The sequence below is a fragment of the Sarcophilus harrisii genome, chromosome 5, assembly GCF_902635505.1.
Source record: "Sarcophilus harrisii chromosome 5, mSarHar1.11, whole genome shotgun sequence".
Taxonomy (NCBI): Eukaryota; Metazoa; Chordata; class Mammalia; order Dasyuromorphia; family Dasyuridae; genus Sarcophilus; species Sarcophilus harrisii.
Window position 1 is genome coordinate 122,278,521 of NC_045430.1, and position 23,909 is coordinate 122,302,429.

Consider the following 23,909-nt stretch of genomic DNA (forward strand, 5'->3'; position numbering starts at 1 on the left):
CTTAAATCCATTTAAAGAATTGTTTATTCCTTTTACATGTTAAGGGATTTTCCTGTTTTTCTGATTACATTTATGTAAATAGATGGTCTTAGAAGATAAGAAAATTTATTTATTATATATTATGCAATTTAAAAGTGTTAGCCTGAGTAATCTGATAAAGATTATGATTTTAGATCTGTGATTGCATTCACATCATGTTAAATCATTATAACAATTGTTCTTTAAATACAAAATATGCCTTTAAAGTAACCCTTTATATTGTAACTTGTTCTCCTTACAAAGTAGCAAATAAAAACAAGTTTAACTTTTAGTATTGAAATCATGTTGTTTTGCACTAAAACAGTGAATTAATTTTTTGAGGACCCTAAGTTCCATCCTATGTTTAATGAAAAATATTATTGAAGAATAATTATTAGTAAAAGCCATTTGGGATCCTTTTAGGGGAAAATCATAGAAATTTTCTATGATTTTCCCCTAAGGATCTCTAGTGTGGCAGATTTAAATTTTTGTACTAGAAGGAAAAGGTAATTTACAAAGGATTTCTAGGAATTATATTATGAAGTAGGTCTGTTTCATTTCCATCATATAGTATTGCACAAATAAGCTTCATCTTAAATAATGGTTTCAGTTTCTAGATATACCAAATTTGATCATCAGACTTCAAAACTTAGAGGACACAACTGGCTATAGATAGGAAGGGAATCACACCCATTTACATGAAACTTGTAGCCTTTCTGGGGTGAAATGTAGGATTTTTTTTAAAAAAATCATTTCCTTTCCATTAATTTCTCAATGTTGTATTATAAAATTATTTATTGTTATGTAGGCAATGATTTGAATAATTTGTGAGTTAAATACTCATGTAGTAAACCTCTATCATTTTACAAATGAGTAAATGGGCCTAGAGAGATGAAGTGACTTATCAGATAAAGTGAAGTAACATAATTTAGTGGCAGAGTTAGTATGCAATACTGGGTTTTGAATGCAAATCCAATTCACTCTTATCACACTAGCTCCTTTGAAAAGAAATTTATGATATTTAAAGCATTTCTTTCCTTTTTCTCTTTATTTCTGGTAGTTTACCCCAAAAATTTTATAGAGCATTATGGATGGGTGACAGTTGCATAATATAATTCTGGTACCTCACTTTGGAATTTTGACTCCTTAGGATCCTGTGCCTAGTGGATTTTCTGCAGGAGAAGTTTTGATTCCATTAGCTGATGAATATGATCCCATGTTTCCTAATGATTATGAGAAAGTAGTAAAACGCCAAAGGGAGGAACGCCAAAGACAGCGGGAGCTGGAAAGGCAAAAAGAGATTGAAGAAAGAGAAAAGTAAGTCTAGTCTACTTTGGATTTTAAAATAATCCACAGTTTTTGTATTTTTAATTGGAATATGAGTTTGTAGGCATGAACTATAATGTCCAAATCTATTTTCTCTTTATCAGAGTAATCACATCAAGACATTTATTTTCTAGTCATAATTTTTTTAATTGTTGTCTTAAAGATTAGTACAAATGGTAAGGTAGACAGAATTAGACTTAAATTTCCAATCAATCTTTGTCATTGTCATTATCTTCAAGTGGATTTTAGTTTCTTCATGTATATGGATTTTGTACAAAATAAATTAGACTAACAGTTTTAGTACAATCTAAATTATTCTGACAACTAAATCAGCAACAGCAGTGGCAGTTTCCAAACCTCTTAGTCTGCAGCCTCCAAAGACGGCATAGAAGGTCTACAGGAAAGATTTGTCACACTGAGGGCAACAGGGAGAGTGAAGCAGAGTCTAGCACATCCTGTGCCAACACAGCCCTGGCCACAGCAAATCAGGAGGCGGTCTTGGGAGCCACTAAATCATCAGAAGCAGTGGGAAGTTTTGGAGCTTTCAGCCTACAAACAGTAAGGGGAGACTGAACAACTGGGCAGAAGGCTACAGGGTCTTTTTGCTAGCATCAAGGAAGCATTGCTTTGCCCATGCACTGATCTGGATCACATTCCTGGGTGATAGTTCCAGCGTGAGAAGTAGCATTAGCAAACATGATCACAGGAGCTATCGTCACAGTTCCAGAGCAGAAAGCATATCTTTCCTCAGATTTCTTAGATCTGAAAACTTACAGGTCCCTAGAAGTCTCTCTGAAAACAGCTGAACAAACCCCTGAAGCTTGGGACAATGCATGCTCCACCCTGGAAACAGAACCCTTTTAACAAAAGTTAAAAGTCAAGTAATAGGCTGGCAAAATGAGCAAACAACAGAAAAAGATTCTGACTGCAGAAAGTTATTAGAATGACAAGAAAAATCAAAACACATGCTCAGAAGATAACGAAATCAAAGGTTCCACATCCACAGCCTGCAAGAAAAAATAAGAATTGGTCTCAGGCCATAGAAGAGCTCAAAAGGATTTTAAATATCAAATAAGAGATTTAGAGGAAAAATTGAGAGGAGAAATGAGCGTGATACCAAAAAAAAAAAAAAAAAAACAAAAACAAAAAACCGTGAAAAACATGTCAAAAGCTTGAAAAAGAAGGCATAAAAAAATGCTAAAGAAAATAATACCTTAAAAAACAAACTAAGATGAATAGTAAAAGAGATATGGGAAGTCAGAAGAAAGTTTTAAAAGCAGAATTGACCAAATGGAAAGAGAGGCACAAAAATTGACTGAAGGAAAAAACTCCTTAAAAAGTAGAATTGACCAAATGGAAAAAGAAGTATAAAAAAAGCTCCGAAGAAAACAGTCCCTTAAGAATTAGAATTGAGAGAGGCAGAGCCAAGATGGCATAGTAGAGGCAGGAACTTGCCCAAATTCTGCCCCAAACCACTCCAATTTCCTTTAAATAATGACTCTAAACAATTTTTAAAGTGTCAAGAACATCCAAAAAGGCAAAACAGAACATTTTCCAGTTGAAGACAGTGTAGAAGGTCAGCAGCAAAGGTCTCTGACAGCCAATCCTGGCATAGGTTGCACCTGTGCAGCCCTTGACTCAGCCCAACTTCTGAATCAGCGGCAGTACTGGTAACTTCCAGACCTCACAACTCGGAGATCCCAAAGACGACCTGGAAGGTTAGCAGAAAAGGTCTGTGGAACCAGGATGGGATCCCCAGGCACAATTTTAGCACAAACTACACTAGCACAGACTCAGACCCGGCTCTGGCCCTGACCCAGGCCCAGGCCACAGGATCAACAAGGTGGAGCCTCTGAATCGGCAGCAGTGCTGGAAGCTTCTGGACCTCTCAGCCTGGGGACACTAGAGAGGACTTGGAAGGTCAGCAGAGAGGCTCTAGGGCAATAAGATGGGAGTCAAGTATGTATTCTCAGCACAGCCCCAGTCCCAGCCCCAGAATCAGCAAAACGGCCCATTAACACACTAGCTTTTACAGCTATAGTGGGGCAGGGACACTCCTAACAGTTCCAGGATAGAAAAGACTTCTTGTGTTCTAGTACCCAGAAAAATCTTTGCAAACAGCTGCAGAAGACCTCTCAAGCTTGGGATAGTGCACCCTCCACCCTGGAGAGCAGAGTCCTATTTTAACAAAGAGTTAAAAGCCAAATAATAGACTAGGAAAATGAGCAGACAACAGGAAAAGTTTCTGACCATTAAAAGTTATTATGGTGACAAGAATACACACTCAGAAGATAAAAACAATCAAAGTTCCTATATCCAAAACCTCCAAGAAAAATAAGAATTGGGCTCAGGCCATAGAAGAGCTCAAAAGGGGTTTTGAAAATCAAGACAGAGAAAAAAAATTAACAAAAGTATCGGGTGGTGCAAATGGAAATACAAAAAGCTGATAGGAAAAGAATGCCTTAAAAAACAAAATTGGCCAATTGGGAAAGGAGGTATTAACGTTCACTGAAGAAAATAATGCCTTAAAAAGAATTGAGCAAATGGAAGCTAATGACTATGAGAAATCAAAATAAAATAAAGCAAATCACCCCACCCCCCAAAAAAGTGAAATAATAAGTGAAAAATCTAAAAGATATAATTTAAAAATTATTGGTCTACTTGAAATTTCATAATCAAAAAAAAAAAGAGCCTGTACATCATCTTTCAAGAAATGATCAAGGAACACTGCTCTGGTATTCTAGAACCAGAGAGTAAAATAGAAATGGAAATAATTCACTGATCACCTCCTAAAAGAGATCTCAAAATGAAAACTCTCAGAAATACTATATAGCCCCATTCCAAAACTTTCAGATGAAGGAGAACATATTGCAAGCAACCAGAAACAGTTCAAGTTTAGTGGAGCCACAGTCAGGTTAATACAAGATTTAGCTGCTTCTACATTAAAGGACTGGAGGGCTTGGAATAGGATATTCCAGAGAACATTGGGGCCAAGATTACAACCAAGAATCACTTACCCAGCAAAATGAAGTATAATCCTTCAGAGGAAAAGGTGGGATTTTCAAGCATTCATGATGAAAAGACCAGAACTGAATGGAAAATTTGATTTTCAAATATAGAACTCTGGAGAAGCATAAAAAGGTAATCAGCAAAGTGATATCTTCAGAGACTTAAGGTTTATTTATTTACATTCATATATGGGATGATGATACTTGTAACTCAGAACTTTCTCATTATTATGGCAGTTAGGAATATATATAGACAGAGGGCAAAGGTATGAGTTGACTATGAAGTGATAACCTTTTTTTTAAATGATGAAATTAAGGGGTGGGAAAAGAATGTCCTGGGAGAAAGAGAAAGGGAGAGGTAGAATGGTGCAAATTATCTACTGTAAAAAAGAGGCAAGAAAAAACTTTTTAACAGTGAAGAGGAGGAGGAAAAGAAGAGTGAGGGAACCTTACTCTCATCAGAATTGGCTCAAAGAGTAAGTAGCATTCATACTCAATATGGATGTAGAAATCTGCCTTATCCTGCAGGAAAGTAGGAGGGAAATGGGCTATGGAAAGGGGTGGGGGGGGGGGGGGAAATCAGTACCAAAACAGTTTTAGGAGGTACAGGATGAAGAGAGAGAGAGAAAAAATAAGGGAGTTGGAAGGTGGGAAATACATTTAGCAATAGTAATTGTAAAAAGATTTGCAAAGCAAGTTTCTCTTACAAGACCTTATTTCTCAAAAATAGAGAAAACTGAGTCAAATTTATTTAAAAAAAAAAAAAAAAAAAAAAAAAAGAGCCATGCCCCAAATGATAAATGATCAAAAGATATAACAATACTCTAGAACCAGATGGGAAAATACAAAATAAGAATGGAAAGAATCCACTGATCATCTCCTGAAAGGGAAAATTCCCAGGAATATTGTAGCCAAATTTTATGTAGCCAAAATGCAGCCAAAAACAAACAATTGAAGTATGAAGCCTACTTTAAAGAGGGCTTGAAATAGGTCATTCTGGAGATCAGAGGACCTAGGATTATGGGATTGCTTGCTTTCTCCAGGAGGGATTTAATGTTTATATTTGCAAATCCCATATTGTCACCCTTCCCCCTAAGGCTCTCATAGTCCTCTTTCCTGTTTGTCTTTTTATGCTTCTTTTGCATCTTGTATTTGAAAATTAAATTTTATATTCAACTCTGAGGTTTTCGTCAGGAATGCCTAAAAGGTCTCTTGTTTCAGAAATATTGAATGTACATTTTTACCCCTGAAGGATTATACTTAGTTTTGCTGAGTAGACAATTCTTAGTTGTAATCCTAGCTCTTGCTCTCTGGAGTACCTCTAGTCCTTTAATGTAAAAGTTGTTAAATCTTGTACTATCCTGACTGTGATTCTACCATACTTCAATTGTTTGTTTTTGACTGCTTGCAGTATTTTGTCCTTGACCTGGGAGCTCTGGAATTTAGCCATAATATTTCTGGGAGTTTTCATTTTGGAATTTCTTTCAGGACATGATGAGTACATTCTTTCCATTTCTGTTTTTCCTTCTGGTTCTAGATTATCAGGGCAGTTTTCCTTGACAATTTCTTGAAAGATGATATCTAGGCCCTTTTTTTTTGATCATGGCTTTCCAATAATTTAATAATTTTTAAATAAATTCTCCTGGTTCTATTTTCCAGATCAGTTGTTTTTTCAGTGAGATATTGTAACACAAATATTAGCCAGACATATATTAATGAAAACTTCTGCAGATTGTGGTCATGCCTGACTCAAAAAACAACAAAACAGCAAATACTTTAAAAAATATTTTGTATAGGAACACAGAAATCTAGTATAGGCAGTTCAAAACTTACAAATGGATTATATTATGAAAGTTTGTAAATAATTTTCGAGTTCAATACATTTTCTGGAATAAACAGTGTAATTTCTGATTTGTTTTCAGTTCAGTGGAAAAAAAAAAAAGCTATTCGGTTTAGTATACCTGAGGAATCTTGTTATAGACTGAATCTGAGCACGGTATATAATATTTCTTTTAAAAACATATTCACAGTTCCATTTTAAAACACCAGAAACATATTCTTCAGTCCTGGCAGTGGGGTTAACCCCCCTCACCTCATCTACCAGGCCATAGAAGTAGGAGATCATTTGATCTTAACTAGTAGTTTATGTTCTTAGGGTCCTTCACCAAGGGCTTTAACAGGATGGGGATCTAATAAATATGGTGAGGAATGGAATCTAGAAACAATAATAGACTAGGGACCAACTTTGGAATTGGAATAAGTTGAAAATTCACAATTTTTCCTGTAATGTTTGTCATATTGGCTCCAACATTGTATGATCATTGAAGAGAAATGGTTGAATAGTAACTGACAATATCACCTTTCTTAAGAGGATTCAGTCTCTGAGGGTAAAAAATAAAAAATAATGTAGAGGGCTAGAGTAAGGAGTCCTTGAGGATAAAAGTTGTTCCTGCCATTCTAAGTTGCAAGGATACATATCAGTCTATGTCTGAAATCTTTCATCCCTTTATTTTCTTCTGAGGGCCTCAAAGTTTGAGCTGCCTTTTTTCCTTTACCAATACCACCAACTATTGGTCCTCAAGCAAGATGTATTTCTGGTTTGATGGGAAATATAACTCAAATTTCATAATCAGAATTATTGCTGAAATAAGCATACAGCTTCACCAGGAATTTCCAAGGGCTTGTATTTTTCTAAATGCTATCAACAACAAGAAAAGGCAGTAAAAATGATCTTTTCCTTTTCTTGCTATTTCCCTCCTTCCCCTCCCCCCATTTAGATTCTTTAGGAAAATACAAATAGATGATTTATCCTTGGGACATGAAAAATAAAAGTAACATTAATTTGCATTTTAGAATAAAAAGCCAAGTTTGCAGCCAACCTGGACATTTCTGCATTAAAGCAGAATGAGGCCTGGGTGTGGATGAAAAAGAACAGAGATAGAGAGAAATGGGGTATATATTGCTTTGCTTAGGAGACCAACTCTTGGAGTGGAGTGCAGCATTAGGGATTTGTGATTTGAAAGTGATATCAATCAGTATTGGGGTGTTAGGGATCATGCCTAAGTGTGAAGGGGACAGGTCAGTTTTCCAAAAGCCCCCATAGCTGTGACTCATAACATACTTGAAGGAATTGCACATCAGCTTTTACTGATGCAGATGTTGCTTATGAATTGGGAATGAAATTGGAGGCAAGAGGGAAGAGGAGAGACGAATTGGGAATGAAATTGGAGGCAAGAGGGAAGAGGAGAGACGTCAAGAGGATACAGATGACTCTGTCTCCCTGTATCGTTATCATCCTCTCACATGAAGGGATCTATTCTGCTGGTCAGAATTAGATCCCCAGCAGCCCCTAGAATGTGACTCCTAGTGTGTGTATTGAGGCATTTTTTCCTTTCTTGTGTCATAATAATATTTTTTCTTCACAACTAACATTTTAAAGTTGTAGTAAGAGTTTAATTTTATTTGCGTTTTTTTAAAATAGAAGAAGTACACCTAAATAATAGATCTGTGAGCTCTCAGTGTGGGCATACTCTACATTCAAAATTCATCTGTGCCTTCTTTACCTATATGATTTGTCTCTGTTCTTCTATAGTTCCTCTCCATATTCTGTTTTGGGGATCTTCCTTTAGGCTTTTTTTAAAGGACCAGTGGACTTTTTTCTGTCCCATTTGTGAGGGATAACAAATCCCTCACCAGATCTCTTTTTTTTTTTTTTTTTTTTTTTTTTAATAGCCTTTTATTTACAGGATATATACATAGGTAACTTTACAGCATTAACAATTGCCAAACCTCTTGTTCCAATTTTTCACCTCTTACCCCCCCACCCCCTCCCCTAAATGTCAGGATGACCAGTAGATGTTAAAATATATTAAAATATAACTTAGATACACAATAAGTATACATGACCAAAACATTATTTTGCTGTACAAAAAGAATCAGACTCTGAATTATTGTACAATTAGCTTGTGAAGGAAATCAAAAATGCAGGTGTGCATAACTATAGGGATTGGGAATTCAATGTAATGGTTTTTGGTCATCTCCCAGAGTTCTTTTTCTGGGTATAGTTAGTTCAGTTCATTACTGCTCCATTAGAAATGATTTGGTTGATCTCGTTGCTGAGGATGGCCTGATCCATCAGAACTGGTCATCACCTAGTATTGTTGTAGAAGTATATAATGATCTCCTGGTCCTGCTCATTTCACTCAGCATCAGTTCGTGTAATTCTGAAATCATCCTGTTGGTCATTTCTTACAGAACAGTAATATTCCATAATTTTCATATACCACAATTTATTCAGCCATTCTCCAACTGATGGACATCCATTCAGTTTCCAGTTTCTAGCCACTACAAAAAGGGGTGCCACAAACATTCGTGCACATACAGGTCCCTTTCCCTTCTTTATAATCTCTTTGGGATATAATCCCAGTAGTAATACTGCTGGATCAAAGGGTATGCACAGTTTGATAACTTTTTGAGCATAGATCCAAACTACTCTCCAAAATCCTCACCAGATCTCTTATTGATTTTTGAATTAGCCCCAACTTTGATTTCACTAATCCTGCAGAGATTATGTTAGTCAGATTTGCAACCCAACACTGACACCATGAAAATGGTTGTATTGGAAATCTTTTTTTTTTCTCCCCCTTCCACAAAAGAGCAGAAGGATCCAAGATTGTATCTGGTTCCCCTTTATACATATTTTCTAAGTATGGAGCCTGCTTATGATTTATCTTCAGTGCCTAATCTGTGTATGTAGTGATATGCTAATTCAGTGGAATAGCCCTGCAAATTGCATGTCATCATCTAAATAAGTCATTTTTATCCAAAGTAAAAGAACATAACATTAGATATTTATAAGTTATTTAATATTGTATTAGAAACGCTAGCTTTAGCAATAAGAGCTGAGAAAGAGATTAAAGGAATAAGAATAGGCAATGAGGAAACCAAATTATCACTCTTTGCCGATGACATGATGGTATACCCTTAGAGAACCCCAGAGATTCTGCTAAAAAGTTATTAGAAATAATCCACAACTTTAGCAAAGTTGCTGGTTATAAAATAAACCCACATAAGTCATCAGCATTCTTATATATCACTAACAAAATCCAACAGTCAGAGTTACAAAGAGAAATTCCATTTAAAGTAACTACTGATAATATAAAATATTTAGGAATCTATCTGCCAAGGGAAAATCAGAAACTTTATGAGCAAAATTACAGACCACTTTTCACACAAATTAAGTCTGATCTAACCAATTGGAAAAATATTAAATGCTCTTGGATAGGGCGAGCAAATATAATAAAGATGACAATATTACCTAAACTAATCTATTTATTTAGCGCTATACCAATCAGACTCCCAAAAAACTATTTTAATGACCTAGAAAAAATAACAACAAAGTTCATATGGAAAAACAAAAGGTCAAGAATTTCAAGGGAATTAATGAAAAAAAAATCAAATGATGGTGGCTTAGCTGTACCAGATCTAAAATTATATTATAGAGCAGCAGTTACCAAAACTATTTGGTATTGGCTAAGGAATAGATTAGTTGATCAGTGGAATAGATTAGGTTCAAGGGATAAAACAGTCAACAAATATAGCAACCTAGTCTTTGACAAACCCAAAGATCCCAGCTTTTGGGATAAGAACTTACTGTTTGATAAAAATTGCTGGGAAAATTGGAAACTAATATGGCAGAAACTAGGCATTGATCCATACTTAACGCCGTACACCAAGATAAGGTCAAAATGGGTTCATGACCTAGGCATAAAGAATGAAATTATTAATAAATTAGAGGAACACAGGATAGTTTACCTCTCAGACCTGTGGAAGGGGAAGGTCTTTATGACCAAAGCAGAACTAGAGATCATTACTGATCACAAAATAGAAAATTTCGATTATACCAAACTGAAAAGTTTTTGTACAAACAAAACTAATGCAGACAAGATTAGAAGGGAAGCAATAAACTGGGAAAATATTTTTACAGTCAAAGGTTCTGATAAAGGCCTCATTTCCAAAATATATAGAGAATTAACTCTAATTTATAAAAAATCAAGCCATTCTCCAATTGAAAAATGGTCAAAGGATATGAACAGACAATTCTCAGATGAAGAAATTGAAACTATTTCTAGTCATATGAAAAGATGCTCCAAGTCATTATTAATCAGAGAAATGCAAATTAAGACAACTCTAAGATACCACTACACACCTGTCAGATTGGCTAAGATGACAGGAAAAAATAATGATGATTGTTGGAGGGGATGCGGGAAAACTGGGACATTGATGCATTGTTGGTGGAGTTGTGAACGAATCCAACCATTTTGGAGAGTAGTTTGGAACTATGCTCAAAAAGTTATCAAACTGTGCATACCCTTTGATCCAGCAGTGTTACTACTGGGATTATATCCCAAAGAGATTATAAAGAAGGGAAAGGGACCTGTATGTGCACGAATGTTTGTGGCAGCCCTTTTTGTAGTGGCTAGAAACTGGAAACTGAATGGATGTCCATCAGTTGGAGAATGGCTGAATAAATTGTGGTATATGAATATTATGGAATATTACTGTTCTGTAAGAAATGACCAACAGGATGATTTCAGAAAGGCCTGGAGAGACTTACACGAACTGATGCTGAGTGAAATGAGCAGGACCAGGAGATCATTATATACTTCAATAACAATACTATATGATGACCAGTTCTGATGGACCAGGCCATCCTCAGCAACGAGATCAACCAAATCATTTCTAATGGAGCAGTAATGAACTGAACTAGCTATGCCCAGAAAGAACTCTGGGAGATGACTAAAAACCATTACATTGAATTCCCAATCCCTATATTTATGCACACCTGCATTTTTGATTTCCTTCACAAGCTAATTGTACAATATTTCAGAGTCTGATTCTTTTTGTACAGCAAAATAACGTTTTGGTCATGTATACTTATTGTGTATCTAATTTATATTTTAATATATTTAACATCTGCTGGTCATCCTGCCATCTAGGGGAGGGGGTGGGGGTAAGAGGTGAAAAATTGGAACAAGAGGTTTGGCAATTGTTAATGCTGTAAAGTTACCCATGCATATATCCTGTAAATAAAAGGCTATTAAATTAAAAAAAAAAAAAAAAAAAAAGATATTTATAAGTTTTATTCTGTTCATTTTACTAGCAACAAATATAGAATTTCTATATTAACATGTTCATAAGTCCTGGGTTTAACATTTTTTATCTGTACTAAAATAGTTCACTAATTTAAAAAGATAAAGCTATAGTGTTTGGTTTGGTTTGGTTTTGATTAAATTGTATTCACATTATGTATGCTAAATTGATGCCATTTGGATTCTACATTGGTACTGTTTAATTGTCTTTTGCATTCTTACATTCCAGGCCATTGCACAAATAAAAATTTAATCTGAAAACAAAACATCTAAAATACAATTAAAAAAAAAAAAAAAAAAAACATTTTATGATCTTTTGATAGAGGATCCACACACATTTGTTGGTTAAGAGCGAGTTAAGGTAAATTCCATAACAACACTTATCTAGATTTCAAAAATATAACTTTGAAGGAACTTGAAAGGTAACTTAATCCAGTATACTTAAAACATGAACATCCCCCATAGTGCTTATAAATCCTCTAATTGGAGACCCAAATAGTATGGCTTTATTAACATTTTGTTTGTTATGTTTTTAGGAGGCGTAAAGACAGGCATGAAGCTAGTGGGTTTTCGCGACGACCAGATCCAGATTCTGATGAAGATGAAGATTATGAACGAGAAAGGAGGAAAAGAAGTAAGGAATAAGAAAATGCTGTTTCCTCCCTCCCCTTACTTGAATTAGATTGGTGTTCTTTGTAGTACTTCCTATATATAGATAGACTTTTCATTAACTTTGTGAAATGCATATATGCAAGTGCCTTTTCTGTATTTCTCTGTAACCTTCAGTTTAGCAAGTATTTGACAACCACTGATATGAGACAATTTTAAACAATTTTGTACATGTAAGACATAGAATAAATTCGGATTAGTCTCAGAAATTACTTCTTAGTTACTAAGATTAAGGAAGACCAAAAGATTTAGTACTTTGCTATGACTTGAAGGAAGCCTGGGTAGCAAGGAGGCAGAAATGAGGAGGAAATATTTCAGGAATGGGGAAAGCTAGGGAAAACACTTGGACTTGGGAGATGTTGAATCATGTGTAAGCAGCAGCAAAGATGCCTGTTATTTCTGTCATAGAATACCTAGAAGGATGGTAAGGAAATTGGAAAGGTGGGAAGCAATTTATGAAGGGCTTTAAAATTTTAGCAGAGAACTTTCCATTTTAATTTGGAAGGTAACAGGTAGCCTTTATATATTGAACTGGGGCATGGAGGGGGATGTCATATGGTCATATCTGCCATTAATGGAAACATCTGGTTACTATGTGCCATATATTCCCTTAGGGTCTGTCTTCAAATTCTTTGCTACCATGGGTCACATATTGGTTGATAAATCTTAACTAAGGTGATCTTTAATTCAGTAAGAGTAGCCTGTTTTCTCACAAAATGATTAAATGGCATTTCAATCTGAAGTCTAATCCACTTTGTAAACATTGTAGCAGTCAGGAAAATCAGTTAAATAAGAAACTCTTAGGCAATGGACACTTAAAATTAGTAAACTCTGTTCTCTATAAGAAATGCCCCCTGTATTTTTGATTCTGGTGAGGAGAAAGATTATAAGTACAAAAGGAGGAAAAGAAGTAGGGAAGAATATGCTATGGTGTTTTTTTTCCTTATTTGAATTAGATTGATCATTTTGAGTGTTGGAGAAGCATTTCTGTGGACATTTCAAAAATGTCTCATTAACAATAAAAGCAAATGTATTTTAGCGCTACAAATAAATCATGCACTTTATTTAGAATGCCTCAGAATGTGAAAGGCAGAACTGTTTTGGTATTTACAAATTTTGTCTTAGGCTGCTAGTTTTTCTTTATATAGATAGTAAACAGGCAAAAATCATAGTGATCTAATACTTTTAGATCTGGTTTGTTTGTTTGTGAGACCTAATGGTCTTATGAAAGTAAAAAGGTTTAGATATACTGTTTTTCACTTTATTACTCCCCGAAGCATTCTTCCTTTCACTTGGCCTACTCACTATGTCCACTTAAGTGCCTTTAAACATGTTATCCCCCCAGATTCCTTATCTTCTCTGTAGCACTAGCTGTCTTCAAAATGGAGCTTCAGTGCCATCTTTTACATGTGTTCTTCCTGATTCTCCTCCCAGTTGTTGGCATTCCCTCATTTAATCACCGTTACTTTGTATTTACTTATCTGTGTACATGTAGTTTTCCCCTCAGAATATTATTGCCTTGAGGAAAGGACTGTTTCGTTTGTGTTTTTGTATTCTCTGTAGCTTGCATATACTAGATATTTGTAGACTAGATTCTCTAACTTTTGTGTTGATAAGATTTGGGTGATGGTATTTTTTCTATTTTGATGAAAGCAGTATTATGGAATTGTCTTGAGGAATCTGTCTTTTAAATTTTTTTCTTTAAAGAAAAAAAAAAAAGAATTAACAGGAGGCAGCTAGGTGCATAGTGGATAGAGCGCCAGCTCTGAAGTCAGGAGGACGGACCTGAGTTCAAATCGGGTCTCAGACACTTAACACTTCCTAGCTGTGACTCTAGGCAGATCACTTAACCCCAATTGCCTCTGGGAAAAAAAATAAGTTTTATTCAAGATCTGTAAAAGCAAAAAAATAAAAACAAACAAAAACCTAACATTGTAATCCACTTCAAATTCCAGTTCACATCCTCCATAACTCACTTTTGTAACAAAAAGTAGTTAAATAAATCAATACATTGACCAGGTCTGCTAGCCTCCCTATTTCTCTACCAAGAAAAGGATTAGGGGCAGCTATGTGGCGCATTGCAGTAGATAGAGCACCAGCCCTCGGGTTAGAAGGACCTGAATTTAAATTTGACCTCAAATCTTTAGAGTCCTCATTTACTGTGTAAATAGTATTCTGTTCATCTAACATAATATGTTTACCCATTTACATGCATTGTATATTCATTTTGCAGTTCTCTGCTAAAAAAAAAAAAGTATTGCCCTAAAAAAAAGTATTGTTTTATATACATGAGGCCTTTTTCTCTGTGATCTTTGTCTAGGTAAAAGAATGTGTGAATTTTGATTTTCTAGTTTAATTACAAATTATTTTTCCTAATGGTTGGACCTGCATAGGTCTACCAACTCTTATATTAATGCGCTAGTCTTCTTTCAGTTCCTCTCTTCCTGACTGTTCCTATACAACTTTGCCGGTTTTGGGGGCCCGAGATAAAATCTCAGTTTTAATTTGTATTTTTCTTATTAGTAATTTGAAACATATGGTTTTATTTTTTCCCCATTCCTTTAATTAATTCAATTTATGTTAATTTACAGGTATGGGAGGTGCTGCCATTGCACCACCAACTTCTCTCGTGGAAAAAGACAAAGAATGTATGTTGATCTATTTCTTGACTTTATTCATTTCTAAAAATGCTACTTAATGCTACTTAAGACTCAGTGATTAAAATTCTTAGCTTAAGTCAGCTGGGTTTCTTAAAGTTGAGAGGGTATTTTCCTGTTTTAAATGCATTTTAACTATAAAAGCCCTCAATTAAGAGAAACAAATCAGTCTTTTTCTAGATTTACCTCATGAACAGAACCAGACTTTCCTATATTTAATCACTGTAATAGAAGTTTCATCATATTTTTCTTGCTTCTTTAACCACTGTAAATCCAGTACAGTCTCTTATGTGGTTTAAAAATATTCTCCATGTTTTCTAGTGTCTAGTTCTCAACAATGTGCTTTAGTAGGTCCATTTTATTTTAGCTTATTATTTGGACTTAACATGTTTACTTAAATATTAGAAATTGTATCATTTGCAAATTGAGGAACTGTTAAGAAAAATCTGTATTATTTACACCTTGCTACTTTTTCTGCTGACTGCTATAGAAGATTGTGGTATAGATCACCTTCCACTAGGTGGCAGAAGCTTACTTGATTTTTAATTTCCTTACTATTCATTTCAAGGCATTGTGTTCCTGGAACTGTTAAATCTACCTGGCAGAAGATCTCTACTACTTTCCATCTCTTCCATTAACAAAATTATAGTGAGGTGGAAAGAATTTGAGGAGTCATCCAGGCTTTTTAAGCTAGCCTAGACACACAAAAAATTGAATTATAGAGTATAACCACTCTGCTTAATAACATTTAGAACAAGAGATTCTGTATATTTTTTAATGTGTTAGGCATTGCTGCAAAGAGTGGGTATGTAGTCTTGAGCTTCAGATTTCAACCTGCTGTAAATTTGTAATTTTTTGTTCATGTATGTTATAATTACCTATTGTCGTATAACTTTGCTATGAGAGAATCAAATGAGATAATATGTGTGAAAGGCTTTGTAACCTTTAAAGCACTATGTAAAATAATTATTAGGAAGAGGAAGAGAAGGTAAGCGAGTGGTAAGCATTATTCTCCCTATTTTATTCATAGTTATTAAATAATATATGTCTGATTAGTTAGTGTGAGCCAGTAGATTGATATAAAATTAGAAGAGAAGACCACTGGAATTTTATCACATTTTCTCTCCTATAGCCAAGTTTTCTTTAATTGTGTTATAGATTAAAATTTTTATTTTATATCCAATTTGTTTAAATAGGAATGCCTTTTCCCAAAGAAACAATATTACAAATGGTGGTTAGATTCATAGGCCAAAACTGTTCAACTTATAATTAGTATAATTGAAACATTATTCATTTACAATGAAAAATCATATAAAACTAAAAAGCAATGCTGTTACAAAAATAAAATAAGATAATCCCTAATTTCCAAAAGGATTAGGTTCTAAAAGGGTTTTAACTTAGAATATATTTTCTCACTTAGACATAGATGTTAACCATAATCCAATTTACATTTCTTAGGCCAGTCCCCCAAAGAACTTTAATCAATAATATATATAATATAAAGACCTATAACCTCTAATGTGACTGAAGTATAGTGTCAAAGAACTTATATACCATATTTCTAGAGAAAATAAATTTTAAGTGTCCTAACCTGAGCTATTATGAATATTTTTATCTATACCTCAGCCCTGTCAGTAGCCTAATATCCTCTTCCCATAAACATTCTATTACATTTGAGACTTTCGAGTGAGGACTCCCCAGTTCCAAGTCACTATTATAATTTCTATGGTTTGCATTAGAAAATGTTACAGGGTTGACAACTGTAGGCCTAGCATAGGGGAAAAAAGAATAGGAGTTCCTGCCTCTATCAGAATGCCACTTTTATTTCAGATGTACATGTTTATATATATAAGTGTGGAACTACCTAGATAATCAGTTTTCTTAACTTTACCTCATTTTGGGTAAAGCAAGAAAGGAGACAAGTAGTCTCGAGAATGATTTTGATCCTAGTAGCTGTTCTTTATTGTGTTATACACTAAATCTTGGGAATGAGATGTAAGAGATTTTATTTTTTTCCCCCCACATACTCATGAAGCTGCATGAAACATAAGTATTTGAAATAATTAATACAAAAAATAATTTAATAAAACTATAAGTTCTTCATCAAAGTTTTCTCTTTGTAAACTTGTTTCATTCTATCTAACAGTACCCAGAGAGTTTCCATTTGAAGAGGAGTCAAGACCTCGTTCACAGTCTTCCAAAGCTGCTATTCCTCCCCCTGTGTATGATGAACAAGAGAGACCACGATCCCCAACAGGGCCCAGTAATTCCTTCCTTGCTAATATGGGGTAATTATTTTAGTTGAATTCATTTCTAAACAGAAATTTTATGAATTTGAGCAGCATTAAGTGTGGAAACAGTGTGGAATAGTGGAAGACCATTGGATTTTAAATTCAAGAGACAGTGTTCAAATCATAACTACCTGTGTGATCTTGGGCAAGTCTCAGAAGATGTTTTCTTCAGTTTCATAATTTGTAAAATGAGGTTGGAATAGATGATCTAACATCCTTTATAGCTTTAAATCTTTGATCTAGAATAAAGGTGTTAAGGAATATTCCATTTAAATTTTAAAAATTATTTTTGTTCTATATTGTCTTCAAAGATCAGTCCCTTGGTGAATTTGTTGTGTCGTGTCATCTTGTCTAAAAACTTGTACATTTAAGTTCTTTTTATGTTGTGTTAACTTCATTTTCATTATAAAAATCATGCCTGGTAATTGTTAATTTCTTTTTAATATATTGTGTATATAGACACTATACATTTTAAGTTAAGTATAATTTATCTAGAATCTTCAGGATTATAAATAGAGCAAGACAAGAACTTTTTTTCTTGTCCTATTGACCTAGCAGATCTTGTACTGTTTTCTTTGTAATTTGTAATTTCTTCACGTTAGTATGTGAAACTTAGTTGATTTTAACTCATCACACTTTTATTCTTAAAAAATGTAGTTCCCCTTAAATATTCATTATATGTCTATTAATCATTAGTTTACTCAAATCCCTTCGGAGCTTATATTATTATCTCATAATTATATTTCAATTTATGTTGCCATCTGAATTCCAGGGTAACTTTATATTTATGTGCTTTTATAGTACCTAAAATTGTTTTCTTTTTTAATATGCCAGAACTATTACCATTTTTTTGGGTGTCATTTTGATTTTAAAGATAAGAGAACTGATTGATATCATGCATTTCATTATTCCTCTTGCTAGTGGTACCGTTGCTCATAAAATCATGCAGAAGTACGGCTTCCGAGAAGGCCAGGGTCTTGGAAAACATGAGCAAGGATTGAGCACAGCATTGTCAGTTGAAAAGACAAGTAAGCGAGGTGGCAAGATCATTGTTGGTGATGCTACAGAGAAAGGTATGTCTTCCTGAAAAAGGATAGTTTAATTGTAGATATCAAGGAGAAAAAGAAAGAATATAACTATTCACTCAGTTTGTAGATTTTTATTTACCTTTCCCCAAAAAAACAATTTTTTAAAAGTTTTTTTGTCAGTCAATAAACATTTATTTAGTGCCTCCTATACTATAATCTGTGACACAACTTAGCTAAGAACAGATGCTCATTACAGAGAAATTGGTCACCAAGTGATGAATTCTTTGACTATGGCAATTCAGTGAAACATTAAGAATTATTAAGTTTATAAACTACCCCTAAACATTAGGATAACTGAACCATAGATTTTCTTCTTTCAGCCATTTCTTTTAAAAAGGTTTTTGTTAGAAATTGGTTTGTAGGCTGTTAGAAAGAGTAACTCCATGTATTCAGGAGGCAGTAATATGACTAGAAACTATTGCCACACATTAAGTTGTTGTACAGGAGATGGAATGTTTAATCTGGAGAGGACAAATTTTAGGATTGTTTTTAAATATTTAAAAGATTCCCTTGTAAAAGGAATGAGACATTAACTACTTATAAGATAAAACTTCTTAACATTTGAGCTGTTCAAAAATGGAAAAAATAACTGCCCCTGGGGGTGGTTCCCCATTAGTAGAGATAAGGCAGAAACCCAGTGACTGTTAGGGTTATTATTAATAGGATCCAGGATTTATGGAGGAATTAGACTAAATGGCTTTTGAGTTCCATTCCACTTCCATATCTGGCATAATATCCTATTAGTATCATGAGGCAATTAGAAACCTTTTTTTTTTTCTAAACTTCCCAACCCTCCCTTTCCTTAGGCTATACTATCAATAAAGTAATTAAAATCTGCAGTCAGTCATTAACTTGCCATAAACTGTTACTGATATGAAACTAGTGGCTGCTTGTCAAGCTTGCAACATTCTGTACTTGATCAAGCCAGAATTTATCCTAAGCCATTTGATCTACTTTGGGAAGTGAAATAAAAACTCGTCAAATAGCAATTAAAAACCCTTCTTTGAAAACCATTTTGAAAATCATTGTAGTAAGCATTTCTTAAAACAAAGCAGCTGTGAAATTTGTAAAAACACAATGCTCATTGTTGGATTGCGTTGTTTTATTATGTCAAGAATTGACTGCTTTTTACTGTGATAACATAGATATTGGCTTATTTTGTTGCTGCAGATGCATCGAAGAAATCAGATTCAAATCCATTAACCGAGATCCTTAAATGTCCTACTAAAGTGGTTCTGCTAAGGGTAAGTCTTTCTGTCTGGCTTTGTTCCAAATATTGTTCAAGTTTAAAAGAACAAAAACAATAATTGTTTCCTTTGCATAATTTATGTCCAGGGATCATCTAAATAAAAATTATAGCTTACTGTTTTTACTTTTTACAAGTGCATTTTCGTTCACCAAAATTACTACATTAGCTATATTTATGGTGTTAGTGAATATCGGGAGAATCAGGATCATAGTTAATGTTTGGGGAGAACTCAAAAACTAACAAAGAAATGCAAGTCTTAGAAAGAGGTTGGTTATTGCAGGATCTTGTAAAATGATTGTTTTTCTTTCCTTTACTCAAATTGTTGAAAATCACAATGTGATTTTAAAGAGGACTTTTTTTTTTTTTTTTTTTTTGAGAGTATGGATTTTTTATTTTATTTTATTTTATTTTATTTATTTTTTTTTTTTTATTTAATAGCCTTTAATTTACAGGATATATACATGGGTAACTTTACAGCATTAACAACTGCCAAACCTCTTGTTCCAATTTTTCACCTCTTACCCCACCCCTCCCCAAATGGCAGGATGACCAGTAGATGTTAAATATATTAAAATATAACTTAGATACACAATAAGTATACATGACCAAAACATTATTTTGCTGTACAAAAGAATCAGACTCTGAATTATTGTACAATTAGCTTGTGAAGGAAATCAAAGATGCAGGTGTGCATAAATATAGGGACTGGGAATTCAATGTAATGGTTTTTAGTCATCTCCCAGAGTTCTTTTCTGGGTATAGCTAGTTCAGTTCATTACTGCTCCATTAGAAATGATTTGGTTGATCTGTTGCTGAGGATGGCCTGATCCATCAGGACTGGTCATCATCTAGTCTTGTTGTTGAAGTATATAATGATCTCCTGGTCCTGCTCATTTCACTTAGCATCAGTTCATGTAAGTCTCTCCAGGCCTTTCTGAAATCATCCTGTTGGTCATTTCTTACAGAACAGTAATATTCCATAATTTTCATATACCACAATTTATTCAGCCATTCTCCAACTGATGGACATCCATTCAGTTTCCAGTTTCTAGCCACTACAAAAGGGCTGCCACAAACATTCGTGCACATACAGGTCCCTTTCCCTTCTTTATAATCTCTTTGGGATATAATCCCAGTAGTAACACTGCTGGATCAAAGGGTATGCACAGTTTGATAACTTTTTGAGCATAGTTCCAAACTACTCTCCAAAATGGTTGGATTCGTTCACAACTCCACCAACAATGAATCAATGTCCCAGTTTTCCCACATCCCCTCCAACAATCATCATTATTTTTTCCTGTCATCTTAGCCAATCTGACAGGTGTGTAGTGGTATCTTAGAGTTGTCTTAATTTGCATTTCTAAAGAGGACTTTTTTATGTTGAAATTGAGTAGAAATTATTCTATTTAAGATTGATAATAATGTTTTGAAGTACAGTAGTTTCAAAGACCAGGAGAAAATATTATTTTTGACATTTCTCTTTTTTCTGTAAAGGCTATACAGAATTCTAGTGCCTGAATAAGAGCTTCTTTAACCTAATACCTGTGTTTTCTTTAATATAAATCCCTTTAATTTTTTTAAAAGAACTATTAACTATGAGATATTTCTGGGGTGAAAATTTTCCTGTGTTGAGATTGAAATAGGAAATTTGTCATTAAGAAAACTTTTGCAATTTGTATACTGCTAATTATCCAACTTGACATATAATCATTGATTTTCTTTTCCTTGATTTGCAGAACATGGTGGGTGCTGGAGAAGTAGATGAAGATCTAGAAGGTGAAACCAAGGAAGAATGTGAAAAATATGGCAAAGTTGGAAAATGTGTAATTTTTGAAGTAATGGCCTTTCTTTTTTTTTTTAATCCTCCTAAGAACATTTATGTACTTAATGAAAAATATTTAGAAAGGAAAACTTTTAAGTCAAGTCAGACATCTTTTCCCCCTATATTGCGGCTTCAGGGACTATTATGCCAACCTTTTTTTTGCCAGAACATAGCTTCAACAAATTGTTCTCTGCTGTAGGTGGAGTAGTGATGGCAAGGTAAATTACTACCTAATTATTTAAAAGAGTATTTTTCATGTGTTGCTCACAGTTCTCTTGCTATACTATAAAACTGAATATGGAGAAAATATTTTGGGTTGTTACCTGTATTGATAAGTAGATTTCAACCCTGCCACAGTCCAGTCAATATTCTTCATGATTTGCTATGAGGAAAAAAATTCTCCACCTTTGGTGATCAGTTTGTCTTAGGAAAACAAGAACCACAGAAATGCACCTTATTAGCCAATACATAGAAGGTTCCTTCCACACTCTGGTGCTTTGACAGCTGCTTGCTGTTCAGTGTGCTATCTACTAATGGTTTATGAGCTAGCTACTGTGTACAAAGGGGAAGGGCCCAGAGAGAAGGGCTAGATGACATTCCCGGAAGCTGAGAAGGGGATCAACAACAGAAACCCAGATAAGTCAGCTGGAACCTGATGCTGGGGGAGCCTGACAGTCTGGACTCTGAATTTTGCTCCATAGAGCCCTAAAAGTTTTTAAACAGAAGAGCAACATGTCAATATTACAGACCAACTGAACTAGAGCACCTTGCTTTACATAGGAGGAAACTGAGACCTATGGGGGTTGAGGGAACTGAGACCTATGGGGGTTAAGGGACTGACTCAAGATCATACAAGTAGTGTCAGAATCAGGATTTAAAACCATGTCTTCCGACTCTACAGCCAAGGGATTAGTTTGGCAATTTGTTTGTTTGTTTGTTTACTACTTCTCTGAAGCATGTAGTGCTATTGACCAAGCTCTCCTGGATATTCCCTCTCCATTGTCATGATGCTGCTCTCTCTTTGTTCTGTTAGCTACATCTTGTCTGGTGTTCTTTGTGGGCTCATCATCCGTAGTTTGCCCTGAACTGTGGAAGTGGAAGTAGCTCAGTTAGCAGGGTTTTTTTGTTTTTGTTTTTTGACTCACTTAATGACTTTTATCAACTCCCATGAATTTAAATTCCTTTGTGGAGTTAACTCCCAAAGGGGTGCATTTTGGTCTTTTTCTAGTCCCAGCATCTCCTGAGTTTCAGTGCCACATCTTTAAATGCCTGCAAGACATTTCAGACTGGATCTTCCATGGACATCTCAATTCAGCATGTCCAAAATAGAACCCATTAGCTTTCTCCAAAAATCTAATTTCTCTTTCAAATTTTTCTCATACTGTTGAGGAGTACTAACATCTTTCCCAAGTTTTCAGCTTTAGTTTTATCCTTAAGTCCTCACTCTTGCTCCTTCCATAGGTTACCAAATTGCCAAAGTAGGATACCTTGATGGCATGGGTGATTATGCATTGAACCCCAGGGCTTAGAGTCCAAAGGTGAATTGAGTCTTGCCCTTCCCATATTGTGTGGCTGAGCAAGTCATGTAACTTCTCTGAGCCTTAGTGTCTTTATTTATAAAATTGAGATAATCATCTATAGACTACCTATTTCACAAGGTACTTGTGAAGAAAGTGACTTATAAGACTTAATGGCACTTTCCTCTCAAGATGGTTGTAAAGATAAAATGAAATGATATTTTTAAAGTGCTTTACAAATCTTAAAGTATTAGAGCAATGCTAATTATTGTTAAACCATGAAGTTTTCTATATATGTAGGCTACTCTTCGTATATGAATATGAAACTTTTACTAATATGATTTGATCTCTGTTTCAGATTCCTGGTGCTCCTGATGATGAAGCTGTACGAATATTTTTAGAGTTTGAAAGGGTTGAATCAGCAATTAAAGGTAAATTAAATTGCACAACAAAATTATTTATTGGAGAATTTTTTAATAACAACTGATTTTCATCTTTGCATTTAATCACCTTTTTTTTCTGTTTGCATTCTAGCTGTTGTTGATCTGAATGGGAGGTATTTTGGTGGACGGGTAGTGAAAGCTTGTTTCTACAACTTGGATAAATTCAGAGTCTTGGATCTGGCAGAGCAAGTCTGATTTTATGAACTCAGAGCACAAATCACCTCTGGCAATCCTTAGTAAGCCTTTAGGCTGAAAGCAAAGAGGAAAGAAGGCAAGCCTGCTTGACCAGTGGGTACAGAGACTTTTGGGAAGGACTCCGAAAATTCATGTTGACTGACCCTTTTTTTTATTTTGTGGTTTTTTTATATAGTATAAAATCCTTTAAAAAAAAAAAAAAGCTCTATGCCTCTCTGATTGTTTCTTTGTTTTTCCTAAAAGGGTTGTTTAATTTATTGATAGGCCTAAATGATTCTTGAATACCATGCTAGAATCTAGAACTCTGGAAAATCTTAAGATCTAAAAGGGGGGAGGGCAATCATAACATGTGATCCTTTACTTTTTAGTAATGTACACTATTAAAAAAAAAGCCAAAACTAAGAATCATCTTGGCAGTCTCTGCCAATGGTGTTGTCTGCTCTTTTTGGAGCCTGTAAACCTTTCTATTAATTTT

General features: G+C 34.5%; 1 protein-coding gene across 2 annotated transcripts in view; it reads left to right on the plus strand.

The window, feature by feature from the left end:
• Positions 1-23,624, plus strand: part of RBM17 (RNA binding motif protein 17) — a 39,751-nt gene extending 16,127 nt beyond the window's left edge. For both annotated transcript variants that reach the window (XM_031938500.1, XM_031938501.1), the window contains exons 4-12: positions 1,169-1,335; positions 12,040-12,137; positions 14,764-14,820; positions 16,976-17,117; positions 18,042-18,193; positions 19,379-19,452; positions 21,194-21,292; positions 23,155-23,227; positions 23,331-23,624. In XM_031938500.1, the coding sequence (XP_031794360.1) occupies positions 1,169-1,335; positions 12,040-12,137; positions 14,764-14,820; positions 16,976-17,117; positions 18,042-18,193; positions 19,379-19,452; positions 21,194-21,292; positions 23,155-23,227; positions 23,331-23,434 (966 nt within the window). In that variant the 3' untranslated portion in view covers positions 23,435-23,624. The remainder of the gene's footprint in view (positions 1-1,168; positions 1,336-12,039; positions 12,138-14,763; positions 14,821-16,975; positions 17,118-18,041; positions 18,194-19,378; positions 19,453-21,193; positions 21,293-23,154; positions 23,228-23,330) is intronic.
• The last annotated feature ends 285 nt before the right edge of the window (positions 23,625-23,909 follow it).